General features: G+C 32.6%; 1 protein-coding gene across 1 annotated transcript; it reads right to left on the bottom strand.

Annotated features, from left to right (window-relative positions):
• Positions 1–4,726: 4,726 nt before the first annotated feature.
• LOC139847537 (isoflavone reductase homolog) lies at positions 4,727–6,479 on the bottom strand. Its single transcript, XM_071837218.1, has 4 exons — positions 6,033–6,479; positions 5,483–5,723; positions 5,138–5,341; positions 4,727–5,051 (listed from the first exon to the last, which is right to left on the bottom strand). The coding sequence occupies exons 1-4, from the start codon at positions 6,360–6,362 to the stop codon at positions 4,888–4,890; spliced, it is 939 nt and encodes a 312-aa protein (XP_071693319.1). The 5' UTR covers positions 6,363–6,479; the 3' UTR covers positions 4,727–4,887.
• Between the last annotated feature and the right edge of the window lie 5,840 nt (positions 6,480–12,319).

Here is a 12,319-nt window from a genome sequence, read left to right as displayed (position 1 = left end):
GCTTTAGTGCATTGGTTATCAAATAAAACGTCTCATATAGAGTCGTTCTCGTTTCTACATACTTGTGTTGTGATATTGTGAAGTCATATTTCCCCGGCCCAATTTGGGGGGTATGACAATATATATAAAACTACCTTATTCGAAGATTTGAACATGTAATTACTAGAACATAGTTTAGTTAATTCTAAACTTGTTCGCAAACAAAAGTTAATCCTTCTAACTTGACTTTTAAAATCAACTAAACACATGTTCTATATCTATATGATATGCTAACTTAATGATTTAAAACCAAAAAACACGAAAAACACCGTAAAACCGGATATACGCCGTCGTAGTAACACTGCGGGCTGTTTTGGGTTAGTTAATTAAAAACTATGATAAACTTTGATTTAAAAGTTGTTATTCTGGGAAAATGATTTTTATTATGAACATGAAACTATATCCAAAAATCATGGTTAAACTCAAAGTGAAAGTATGTTTTCCAAAATGGTCATCTAGACGTCATTCTTTCGACTGAAATGACTACCTTTACAAAAAGGACTTGTAACATGTATTTCCGACTATAAACTTATACTTTTCTGTTTAGATTCAGAAACTTAAGTTCAATATGAAACCATAGCAACTTGAAACACTCAAAACGGATTTAAAACGAAGAAGTTATGGGTAAAACAAGATTGGATATTTTTGCTTGTTGTAGCTACGTGAAAATTGGTAACAAATTTATATTAATCATATCCTAGCTAACTTATATTGTATTATACATGTATTCTAATATATTATGTAATCTTGGGATACCATAGACACATATGCAAATGTTTTGACATATCATATCGACCCATCTATATATATTATTTGGAACAACCATAGACACTCTATATGCAGTAATGTTGGAGTTAGCTATATAGGGTTGAGGTTGATTCCAAATATATATATACTTTGAGTTGTGATCTAGCCTGAGACGTTTATACACTGGGTCGTGGATTGGGTCAAGATAATATATATCAATTTATTTATGTACATCTAACTATGGACAACTAGTTGTAGGTTACTAACGAGGATAGCTGACTTAATAAACTTAAAACATTAAAACGTATTAGAAATGTTGTAAATATATTTTGAACATACTTTGATATATATGTACATATTTGTTATAGGTTCGTGAATCGACCAGTGGCCAAGTCTTACTTCCCGACGAAGTAAAAATCTGTGAAAGTGAGTTATAGTCCCACTTTTAAAATCTAATATTTTGGAATGAGAATACGTGCAGTTTTATAAATGTTTTACGAAATAGACACAAGTAATTGAAACTACATTATATGGGTGAATGATCGAAACCGATTGGTAATCTAAGAATTAGTAAACCGATCTACTAATTGACGCGAATCCTAAAGATAGATCTATTGGGCCTAACAAAACCCATCCAAAGTACCGGATGCTTTAGTACTTCGAATTCGTTTTTTTCATGTCCGAAGGATTTTCCGGAATGATAGGGGATATTCTTATATGCATCTTGTTAATGTCGGTTACCAGGTGTTCACCATATGAATGAATTTTATCTCTATGTATGAGATGTATTTTGAAATATGAAATCTTGTGTTCTATTATTATGATTTGATAATATATAGGTTAAACCTATAACTCACCAACATTTTTGTTGACGTTTTAAGCATGTTTATTCTCAGGTGATTATTAAGATCTTCCGTTGTTGCATACTAAAATAAGGACAAGATTTGAAGTCCATGCTTGCATGATATTATGTAAAACTGCATTCAAGAAACTTATTTTTGATGTAATATATTCTTATTGTAAACCATTATGTAATGGTCGTGTGTAAACAGTATATTTTAGAGTATCATTATTTGATAATCTACGTAATGCTTTTTAAACCTTTATCGATAAAATAAAGGTTATGGTTGTTTTAAAAATGAATGTAGTCTTTGAAAATCGTCTCATATAGAGGTCAAAACCTCGCGACGAAATCAATTAATATGGAACGTTTATAATCAATATGAACGGGACATTTCAGTTCGGGCTTTTTGGGGTAGCTTTTGGATAATTGGACGCAGATGGGGGGATTTAGTAGTCCTCGGGATTATGCTCATGGTATCGGGTTGGGTTGTAGAGTCCTAATCCGTCAATATATATATAAATGGGTCGAAATGGTCACTTTGTCGTAATTCGGGTCGATGTGGGCCCGGTGTTGTAAAACTCAATTTTTGATGATGAAAATCTCTTAGTTTAACTTATTATGACATGTTGTAAAAAGGATTTCGTTTAAAAGTGTCGGGAAGCGGGTTTCCGCTCATGTACGTTGGATCCCTTGATCAGAATTTTGTAGTTCATTTGGACGCCGTCCAGATCTTCTGGACGCAGTCCTGGTCATCTTTGCTAGACGCCGTCCAGATAACTGGACGCCGTCCAGATGTATTGGTTCAGAATTTTTTTTTTTTAAGCGTGTTTTTGGAATAACGAAGGCGGGTCGTTACATTACATATCCAACTTCAAGTAGATTGATACCAGTTAACCAAAAGGTAACGGTGTGTTAACTTTTCAGCTAATTTTCGTACAGAAAGGCTAACGGAGTAAAAATAAAAATAAAAATTTTAACGAATCTAAAAGTTTTGGCGAAATTATTTAAATGAGAATAACTAAACTAATAAAAATAACTATTAAACAATAATAATAAACGATAAAAGGTAAAATTAGATATGACTTCTTAAAGCTACGTTAACAACGGGCTTAAGAGCCATAAATTCCAATTTAGAAGACATTGGTACATAAAAAGTGAATTCAAGTTTAATCTACCACTTAATAAAAAAAACTCACAATATGTTTTTTTCTCTTATTAGCCCTTTTTTCTTTCAATTTAATTGTTTTTACGAGAATACAATGTAAAGTTTACCCAACAGCCCTATATTTTTTAAGAATTTTTGTTGCAATAATTTTTTAAGACTGTTATTAACAAATATATTTTTACAAAAACTAATATACAATAACTCCAATTTAGAAGACATTGGTACATAAAAAATGAATTCAAGTTTAATCTACCACTTAATAAAAAAAAAACTCACAATATGTTTTTTTTCTCTTATTAGCCCTTTTTTCTTTCAATTTAATTGTTTTCATGAGAATACAATGTAAAGTTTACTCAACAACCCTATATTTTTTAAGAATTTTTGTTGCAATAATTTTTTAAGACTGTTATTAACAAATATATTTTTACAAAAAATAATATACAATAACGTTTAGTTGTTAGATTCTGGGTTGTCTGTTTTCACGTTGCAGGCGACCCCCTGTGTATCATCTTCGTGATTTTTAATAAAATTTCTACTTTTCAAAAAAAAAAAAAAAAAAAAAAAAAATGATGCATTAAGTCGGGTGGTTATTTTTGTAGTAAAAAAAATAATAACATATGTTTAAATTCTTTAAAAATAATTGTAACGATTCTTATTTAAAAAGCGTTTTTTAGTAAATAATACAGTTGGTCCTTGTGGTTTACTCAAAATCCCACCGCTCATCCCTATATTTTAACCGGTAGTCCCTGTGAATTATAAATTATCATCGTTTTAACTAGATCCGTTAAATGTTGGCTTGTGATGGGCATATTATAGAGGACTATTGGAGGGTTTTATTCTATTACTTAGTTGTTAAATTATAAATAAGTCCTATGATCAACACATGTCAACATTTAACGGACCTAGTTAATTAAAGTTAGAATTAGACCAACGATGATCATTTTTAAAATCATAGGGTCTGCCGGTTTAACTTTTAAAAAGATAGAGATGTGCACTGAGATTTTAGGTAAACTAAAGGGTCCAACGGTACAATTAACTCCTTTTTTTTAAATTATACTTTGATGGCAGTTTTAGATTATGGATCTGGTAGGTATGGACCATTGTCCTAACTGAGCTACATTTTTTTTCCCCAAAAACCACCCTGCCCGTGACAGAAAAAATATGGAGCCGGTCATTGTTCATGATAGACCATTGTCCTAGTTGGGAGACTATTGTGGGTTGCTGACTTGTTTCTTTATCATCAGAATAGGAAACATCTAATAAGATGCAAGTTCTCGTACAATTGAAAGTAAAAATTTTTATTTCCCATCAATGTAATACTAATATATAACATACAATCACTAGATCACTACTATATTATACAGAACTTAGATCTGATTATATAACCGCTGGTATAACATAACCAATAATACATATTACAGATCTATGTGCGAGTCGCTATTAGAGTGAGAGAGGATCGAACGGTTAAACCGGTTTGAAATTCTTTAAATAGAGTCAATGAAATATGGTTATATATTGCTTGACACTTTCTCCACATTTTTTACATAATAGCTTGTGGCCTAAGGATAGAGCAATAACTGGTATGCATTTTTTTTATCGAGGACAACAGTTTTAGCAACGACTTGGCAAAAGTTTTTATGATTTGCAGTGGTTTTGGCGACACTTTTTCCGTCTTGTGACACTTTTATGGCAGTTTTCGTGACAGTTTAATTCATGACAATTTCAGATGGTTTCGCAACCGTTTATGGCAGTTTTGTGGTAGTAGCAGGCGGTCGTTAGGTGTAGGTCTGCACTATCGTGTAGTCTTAGGAAAGGGAAAGGAGGTTATCAATGGTAGTAATCTTGATAATAGATATTAAGGTAATTATCTCTCGTCAATGCAACATATTACACACAATCACTGTATCTACAACTTAGATGATATGACTGGTACTACAAACATAACCACTACTATCATAATAATAAATGTGGAGTACTAATTGATCTTTATTTGAACACTGCAACACAGATAAAAGATTGATTAACGCTTCCCAGATGTTTAACGTTTCTTCATTGACTCGATATTAAAACGGTTGTTAATTAACTTGATGAATCAGAGATATCGCTGCAAATATTCATCCATTCGAGTATATTGGACCTCTGGATAGAGCTCCGAGGCTTCTTCTCCTTTTTCACCGATTTCAAAGTTCATCAAACAACCATCATAGTATATGTAATATATACGCGCTAGCGCTGCTTGAAAACCGTAGTCTACATCTACCAAAAATGTATTTAAAACATAAACAGAGGTTAATTACCACAAAAATAATTGAAACTATATAAAATGGTTTTATATACACTACCTTTCATAGAAGCAAGGAAGTCTTTATCGGAAATGTATACTTTTTCAAGTGTCTTATTGGAAAGTTTCTCCCATTTTTTAATCAATTCGTTGTGCGAAAGAATGTTTTTGTTAGGCCGACAATACAATGTTTTGTTCAACATGCGAGGGTCATCTACTGTCTTAATCGTGTAACTTGCAACATCATCTTCATCCATATAAACAACTGCGTGTAGTAATACAAGTTAGGCCACTTACAAATGTACAATACTTCTGAGCAAAACCCGTTATGGGTAGCGTGAAAAAAAAAAACTTTATCCGTTTACTTATTTACATAATCATTTCAGTTAAGATAGTATGATCAAACCTTTGCGATTTCCGTCACCATAAATGTTAACACGGTCCTTTGGTGGTACTAGGGTGCCTAGTTGAGAAAGGTTGCCAACAAAGTAACCCGCTAAACAGTTTGCAGAAATGTAGGTATATGGTATTTTAGCGTCTTCAATCGCTTTTCGTATCACCATTTTGTCACTAAACGTCTCTTTTCCACATTCGAATACGTGTTCCATTCGTGAGGGATCCATCCCAAACTCCGAAGGCAAAAATCGCTGTTTATAGAAATTAATTGTCGATAAAACTTAACATTTAAAATTTGCAAAAGTAAATAGTTATGTAGTATCAACTATTTAAACAAATTAAAAACTTTATAAGAGGTTTCATATTCAAACCTCATTAACAAAAATATCTTTTGCGTTACTAGAAAAAGAGTCGGAAACAGTCACAAGATAATCATATATGGTCTTGATAAGGTGAAACTTTATGCGTTTACGTGTTTCGATGACCCACTTTTGATATAACTTATGGGACATAATCTCTATAATTGAACGTTATCAATAATACATATATTATACACGCACCTTAACATTCCCGGCTTCTTTGATGGCATCAACTAGCTTAAGTTGAAGGAGAATATTATGTGACCGAAATTGCACCCCTGACATGGCGGATATCACGACATCAACTAGCTTCACGGCGTCCACAAGACTCTGATGATCGAAAAACGAACCCTCAATCAAATGAGCTCCTTTATTCTTAAAGGCCAACAACATTTGAACCTTTTCGATTTCGTAACCAAGTTCTCGACGCATTAGGATGTAAGTCGGGTGGCCTGCTGCCAAACTTGCCTTGACAATTCTGTTGCCAATGTACCCTGTTCCACCCACAACCAGAACCTTGGACTTAGACATTTACAAGGTTTATAATTTATTTGTTAAAATAATTTATTTGTTAAAGTTCGTTAATATGATGTTATTGATTCTTTTGATGATACAACAGGTTTATATAGATGTGAAAACCTAGCCAACGTGTTCTATATACTCGTGTATCACGATATTTAAATGTAATGTGTCCCTATTAGAATTATTAGAACAACAATTATTAACTTTTTTTTTTTTACATTATTGTTTTAAATATGGGTAATAGTATCTTTGTACTACAACTTGCATTTTATCAGACCACTTTATCTTTTTTTCGAAAAGCAGAAAATTTCATTAAAACTGAAAATGGTACAAAGAACCTCCAGACTGAAACATCAAACAGAAAGACTCAAGACTTAATACTTGTTGAAGAGTAGTCAACTAGTACTATTACAAATAAAACCACGTGCAACTAAGTGTCTATTATACTAGCTTTTGGATCCGTCAACCAACATAACCAATCTATCTTCTTGTTTCTTAATCTTCCCGTAACCCACTCATAGGCTTTGAGCTGAATTTCCATAAGTGTATTCGCACAAACACCGTCTTGATTCGAGAAGACCTTCCGATTGCGATTATTCCAAATAAAATAAGCGGTCGTCCATTCAACTACTTGTCATACTTGCTCTTCAGCTATAGATAACCCTGAACTAGATTTACCCCTAAATGCGTCATTTGTGTTAAGATTTAGACAAACCCCGAAGCCCCACCACTTATAAACTCGATCCCATAAATCATAAGAACTTTTACAAAAGAAAAACACATGATCTATAGATGTAGAGTGATGTCATCCTAATGGTCATATCTCATTCATGCATAATATAATTTTGTTGATTTAAAACTCTAAATGATCGTAACTAAAAGGGTTACAATTTTGCTTTTAGTGGTCACACCCCTTTCCGGTCCTTATAAAGCTTAGTCTTTCTCACCTTCCACATGCTCCGTATGTTAGATGCTCCGTATGTTAGAATAATACTCAATTCTAACATACGGAGCATCTAACATACGGAGCATGTGGAAGGTGAGAAAGACTAAGCTTTATAAGGACCGGGAAGGGGTGTGACCACTAAAAGCATAATTGTAACCCTTTTAGTTACGATCATTTAGAGTTTTAAATCAACAAAATTATATTATGCATGAATGAGATATGACCATTAGGATGACATCACTCTACATCTTTAGTATCAATAAAAAGTTCATATTTTCTTTATTTATCAGACATATATTAATTAAAAAACAAAATAAGTATTGACAGTTTATGAAATCAACTTTAACAATAATAACATATGTATGTTAGTATATACTCCGTATTAAAAAATAAAAAATAATAAAAATAAAATAAAAATAAAAAGCTTAACTATATACTCCCTGCGTCCCGCCACGAGTGTTCACATTTCTATTTTGGGATGTCTCATTTCAAATGTCCATTTTGTATTTCAACCAATCAAAAGAGGTTATTTTGGAAAGAGAAGATTTCTGATTTGTGAAGAATGGAGTTAGTGAGATTTTCTAAAACTGTGTGCACAAAGTAAGTAGACACTTGTAATGGGACGAATGTAGTAGTATAGTGATTTTGACCTTCAAAGTACAAGTTCAACCCCGTTACTTAGTGGGATTATTATTATTCTAGTTTAGAATAAAAAAATCATTAAATTATTCATCCATCTATCTGAGAATAAACCAAATAAACAAACAAATATATTATATTGAGTAAATTACATTGATAGTTCGTGTGGTTTAATATCAAATTATATCAGTAGTCCTTATTTATTGTGAATCACATTGATCGTCCCTGAATTTTTATATAACGAACAAGGGTAGTGTAACACACTGAACTATGGCCTAGACGTAAGTTATTATTTGACCCTATATTATTATATGTTTAAACTAGTTTACTGTTTACGAACCCTCGCTTCGCGCCGGGGGTTCGGTTTTCAATGTATTTTAGTGCGTTTAGTTTGTAAAATTATTTCGTGGCTAACGATAATGTCGTTGAAGCGCAACTCGAGTCGAACTAAAAGGTATAATCCGTGAAAGATTTAAATGTTATTTAAATTAACAATATATGTGCATCTCCGCGTTTCGCTATGGAATTGTAGACTTTTAAAAATTTAACGCAAAATCAACGTGTATGAAAAGTACCTCAAATATTGAGCGTTTTTTAAAAAGAGTCCTTTTTTTGCGTATAGTTAGTGACATTGTGTTCCTAAAATTATTTCGAGTTTAACGATGGTGTCGGAAAAATTTAACTCGTTGCGAGCGAGAAGATATGACCCGTTGAATATTTAGGTGGAGTTTAGTTAAGATTTTTTTTTTTTTATGAAAATGGTTATTTGACACTTTACCCCCTGTTTGGGGGGCCGGTTTTAATTTTTGAACAAAGTTTGGGGGTTTTTTGAAAAAAGGGAAAAAGGTGAAAACAAAAAAAACAAAAAAAATAAAAAAAATAAAAAAAGGTGAAAAGGAGAAATATATTATATTATATTATCATAGTTATAATAACGGGGAGGTGAGTCGGGTCGGGTAAGAGGATAGGGTTGGGGGTGTTTTGTATTTTCTCGAGGGTGTGGGGTTTTTTAGTAAAATTTGAGAGGGGGGCGATTCGAACGTTGAATAAAGTTTGGGGTCTTTAGTGTGATATTAAGATAGTCCAAATAGTACTATTTATTTAGACTATCTCAATTAGATATATAGTATAATATAATATAATATGTTTTATTTGTAATTACGTGTTAACAATTAATTGATGGTTCAATTAGATGCGTTCTATGACTAGTGCCACAGAACATATTTGTTTATTAAATTTAGACTCCTTTAGGGTCATTTAGAAAAGTACTTAAAATATCAGATAGATAACTGGTATATACCCGTGTGTTATGGGGTATTGACTTAAACCACACTTAAGTGTAGTGTTCTACACACTTCAGATCATTTTCCCTAAATTGAGAATCATACTCCGTACCTAACTTGTTCAGCTTGCAAGCCTTAAGTTATTCTAGCTAGATCTTTGGAGTGATTGATGTTAAACAACTGATTTCTTGCATATTCTATAGCTCTATCATAAGTTTTGTATGCTAATTTCATGTATTAATCATTGGTTAATTTAGGGTTTGTGCTCATATGAGTTTTTGAGTATTTGATGCTTGAATTTTGACCTGTATTGTGTCTTAAGCTTGTTTGATGCTAGATATATGTTACATATGTATTGTACTAGCTTACTGAACCATCATTCGACCATAAACTGTGTAAAATCTATAATTTTTAGCACTACTACATTTATCTCCATTTAGAGCCCCTAATTTAGACGTGCTAATAAATTAACACGTACATATGTACAAATTAACACGTTTAATTAGAAAAAAGGCAGAACACCTCTAATTAACGTATTAGTTAGACGTGTCAACACGTTTAATTGATATATTTGAACGTGTTGATGACAAAAATAGCGGAACACCTCTAATTAATATATTATTTAGACGTGTTGACACGACATATTTAGACGTGTTGTTGATAAATAGGCGGAACACCTCTAATTAATATATTATTTAGACGTGTTAATACGTATAATTGACCAAATCAGAGGAATGTTATTATTTAGACGTGTTAATACTTTATAGTATTATTTAGACGTGTTATTAAATTTTTTAGGCGGACTTGTGCACTCTAAATCACTTTATAATTTTTAACATTTTTAGATTTAGATCGTATGGCTTCTTCAATTTTTATTTCATCTCTAATCTCTAATTTGAGGAAGGCTAAAAGTCCATGTGCAAACCGCCACCATCTTTCACACTCACCGCTGTGACACCGTCGATTGAAAACCGCCACTATGTGTAAACCCTTTCCGATCTTACCTTTTCGATCTGACATGAGTTTCGAAAATCAAGACGACGACGGAAACGGCAACAACATCTGACTTGAGTTTCGAACATCAAGACGGCGACGTCGGAGAAATTCAACTCATCTTAGGCATCGACGGCGACAGCAACATTCGCCAGCAAGGTTGGAAACCATGAACAAGTGGATATGGAGCAGTTTCGTCGAGTGATTGAAGTAAGTTTTTGATGTATTTAAGAGCAATCATAAAAAAGTCCAATGATTTGTTGAATTTGTGGATATGTACCAGTACCATTATAACGGTTTGTTGTTGTAATTTGTAATTCGGAAGCACAGTCAAGCTTCGTCAAATCAAACACCATTGTAACAACAATTTGTGGAAGTTTTTGTTGTAATTTCTAACATTGTTGTAATTTGTTAATCAGAAAGACGGTCAAGCTTCTTCAAATCAGACACCATTGTAACAATGGTTCGCTCTTATTTTGAAGCTTAATGTTCACAATTTGTTACACTTATCTGGTACAATCATTGTTATCGCCTTCGTTTTGTGTTAACTTATGTTTCATTCTTTATTTTGCGCTTGATTTTCTACTTGCAGGTTTGTTTTTCTCTGATTTCACTCTTACTTTGTACAATTGTTTACAGTTATCATGTATAGTCTCTGTATTTATTTTTAATTTTTTGGTGTTTTTAGTATTTGCTATATTATTTAATTGATGATGTTGTTTTAATAGGTGGTCTTCTACTCTTATTACATTTGGATTATTGTAACAACCCGTCTTTTTCTGTTTACTTTTTATTTAATTATTTTAAAGTCCGTTATCTAATTATAACATCTCCCGTTGAAATGCGTATTTAAGGTAATTCGTTTGGTTAATTCACGCACCCGCTTTTAAATTTGAGGGACTAAACTTGCCAAGGGATCAAACTAGTTGACTAGGTCAACTAGTCAATCCCTCCTCCTCCTCCACTCACTTCACTCACCTCCCTTTTCTTTTACTACTTCCATTTTTCTCTCAAATCATCTTCTTCATTAAATCATCATCTAAATTCGATCTAGCAAGCTTACAACAAAACTAATTACATATTTGAAATCCTTGCATCTTCCTCTTCAATTCCATACCAACTTCATCTCTTTTGGGTAACTTTCTAAAAACTCTAGATTTCTTGTTCTTGATGTTTTTGACTTATGAAAGTGTTAGTTAGTGTCTATGGCTCGAGTATAACATGAATATGTGATTTATTTGCTCGATCTCGTTATTTTGCATAAGTAGCATGAAAACTTGAAATGGGTTTGTTAAATCTTGATTTTTGGTTGATTAAATGTTGTTAGATGTTAAAGTTTATGTGTTAAAAGTGTTACTAGCATCATTAGTTTCGTTTTGGTATGTAGGTTGACATGGAAAAACTTCATAAACATAAATGTTGAATTCATGATTCTTGGTTAGGGTTTGATAGATTTTAAAATGAACTTTCAATGCCTTGAATGCTATGAAAGGTTGTTGGCAAGTGTTTAGTAGTATTGAATGCGTAATTACCTACGAAACGGCATACTATATGTGGGTAGTAAGTCCCCGAACTATCAAATTGCATTTAAGAACTTGAATGTAGTTAATGATGAACATTTATTGCGGATTTGGTTGTTGTAAATGATGAATTGATTGATGAAATGTGTTTAGTTGTTTTCTTCATCAAAATACCTTTCCGACGATATAAGATACATGTTTTGAGTGTTTTCGGATCATAAAATGTGTTTGGGTAAAGTTTGGTTCGTGCACTTGTAAATTTTCAGCAACAGCATTTCCCAGGTACAGGAGCGCCTCTTTTGTACTAAAAGCGTCGCTCCTGGTCAGTATTTTGTGGAGTTTTTCAGCAGGCGTCAGGAGCGCCGCTTCTAGAGACAAGCGTCGCTTTTTGGCTGTGACGACCCGGAAATTTCCGACCAAATTTAAACTTAATCTTTATATAATTTCGACTTGATAATCAATGAATTTTAATAAATCTTGAACCTCCAAAAAGAGTTTTACACAAGCTTTTGGTCACCCTTTTATTCCGACGATTCACGAACGTCATAACTTGATTTAATTGTTTAATTGTTTAATTATTGTGTA

This window comes from Rutidosis leptorrhynchoides, chromosome 5 (genome assembly GCF_046630445.1).
Source record: "Rutidosis leptorrhynchoides isolate AG116_Rl617_1_P2 chromosome 5, CSIRO_AGI_Rlap_v1, whole genome shotgun sequence".
NCBI classification, from domain to species: domain Eukaryota; kingdom Viridiplantae; phylum Streptophyta; class Magnoliopsida; order Asterales; family Asteraceae; genus Rutidosis; species Rutidosis leptorrhynchoides.
This window is presented reverse-complemented; position numbering and strand designations above follow the sequence as displayed.